Consider the following 2,184-nt stretch of genomic DNA (forward strand, 5'->3'; position numbering starts at 1 on the left):
TGTATTCAACTACGCGATCATGTAGGATGAGACAGTACGCGGTAGTATTCACCGGTATGTTCTCTTTACATTCAAATTCTATTCGCACATCCACAGTGCACTCTTGATTGATTCATTTTGAGGCAAACAATCGAAAACTACGAAAGAACCTTGCCGCAGAAAATCATGAGTTGTTAACCATACATCAGCACTGTTGTATCCATAGTATGATGTACGAAAACGTTTATACATATCGTAAAGTATTGCATATCTTCTCTTTGCAAAGTCCAAATTCATATCATCGTACGGATAGCACTCTGAATTTAGATGGAGTTTTGCGTTGATCAAATTGCTGTTGTCGAATTGAGTTATATTTTCCGCCATGACATTCTTTCGACCAGTCTGTAGTGCAAAAATAACATATCGCGGTTTTTCTAAATTAGTGGCAGTTTTGACAGGCCACACGTGTTTGGTCGTGTTATGTAGCAGAGGAAATTCATACAGATCCCACAAGCAAAAACTCATGCTCAGGTATCGGTCGTTCTGCAAGGTTCTCAACAAAGTGAGTTTATTGAAATCGTTTGAGAGTACGTGAGGCATTCTCCACTGTATCTTGAATAGCTCCACCTTAGGCTCCAACGCCAATGATCCATGTAGACAGTTGTTGTCATTTCGCGATCGTATGAGAATCAATTCGTGATGTGCATTAAACACTATATGCCTATAGTCTTCACAAAATCCTAGCAACATGCTGAGCGGTACGCAAAAGTTGAAGTATCCATCTGCCGAATGAGCGTTGATCGTATCCAACGCAGCATTTTTCATGCCAACAATTTTGTCAAAAGATAACACGCGATTCGTGAAGCAGCAGACAGTGATACGCGTGGAAAATTTTGACGATAGAACGCGATTAATGGGAGAAAACAAAGAGATACCTAAACATGGAGACGTGTTACCGAATATTATACGCGCAATCATATGCGGTCCTTCGAATTGTAGTAAGATGAACGTTCTCATAAGCTTGTTGGAGAGCCCGCATAGTCTGCGTTTTGAAAACGTGTACTTATATTTGAAGTCGTTGATGTAGCCCAAATATCAGTATTTGGAAAATCTCTTGACGTCGATAGATGAAATTGGTTATTTTATATTCTCCAATAATTCCGACGTTATTCCAGCAAATGAGGCGCACGCGAATTCAATCTTTGTATTCGATAACGTGGCATTGGGTAAGCAAGATACGATAAGAGAATACTTTTCAATGGGACGACATTCAAACGTCGACTGTTTCTATCTCTGTCAGACATACGCGAGAATAACTAAGCATCTTATACGCGACAATGCGAACCTGCTGATCTTGTTTAAACAAGATGGCACCAATTTAAAACATGTATACAACGATCACGTTAACACTGACACGTGGTACGATGATTTCTGTACATTGTGTCACAAGTGTTGGCAGCGCAAGTACGGGTTCGTGGTAATAGACAAGGATAGCTCGCTCACTAATGGACGATATCGAAACGGATTCAACGAATACATGATACCGTGAGAGAATAGTCGTTGCCGAAACGTCAACGGTGAAACGCTTCCGACGTTTTTCCNAGTCAACGGTGAAACGCTTCCGACGTTTTCCCAAAACGCCTCCAATGTTTTTTTTTCCAAAACAACAATATGACGACAATCGACAGCGGGAAAGAAACTGAGGATCGTGAAAAAGTAGCGAAAGAGATCGCAAAAATGAGCGACTTGATTCGTAAGAAATATCACTCTCTGAAAACCAGTAGAATGGAGGAAGACCTGGAAATGGAAAAACGTTACAAACCTATTATCGAGCCTCTATAGACAATGGTTGCAAATACTGCCAATTTTAAAGCGCGAAAAAGCCTAATGGACGATATTTCGGATCAACAGTGAGAAACAAACAAGGATTTTACCGGATATGTTACCGACACCGCGCGAGCAACAGCGTGTTGAAGTCGTGAATACACATGCTGACAAGGGAAAGAATGAACGGAAAAGAAGAAGACTAGAGGACGATATTATTTGGATCAACCACGAGAAAAACGAAGAAGAAGGATTTCATCGGATACGTTACCGACACCACTAACGCAACAACGTGTTGAAGTCGTGAACACGCTTGCTGATGAGGACGTTTATGAGACCGTAAACGAGTCTCTCGAGAAATCTGTGCAACATGAATTGCAA

General features: G+C 41.0%; 1 protein-coding gene across 1 annotated transcript; it reads right to left on the reverse strand.

The window, feature by feature from the left end:
* Positions 1 to 78: 78 nt before the first annotated feature.
* LOC106746463 lies at positions 79 to 804 on the reverse strand. Its single transcript, XM_014623070.1, has one exon. It carries the CDS (start codon positions 802 to 804, stop codon positions 79 to 81), a length of 726 nt encoding a protein of 241 aa, XP_014478556.1.
* Positions 805 to 2,184: the final 1,380 nt, after the last annotated feature.

This window comes from Dinoponera quadriceps, unplaced genomic scaffold, assembly GCF_001313825.1.
Source record: "Dinoponera quadriceps isolate SergipeBrazil2010 unplaced genomic scaffold, ASM131382v1 scaffold224, whole genome shotgun sequence".
Classification (NCBI taxonomy): domain Eukaryota; kingdom Metazoa; phylum Arthropoda; class Insecta; order Hymenoptera; family Formicidae; genus Dinoponera; species Dinoponera quadriceps.

Excerpts from the sequence above, each read along its gene's own strand:
- LOC106746463 (XM_014623070.1), bottom strand. The coding sequence starts at position 804 with ATGAAAAATGCTGCGTTGGATACGATCAACGCTCATTCGGCAGATGGA.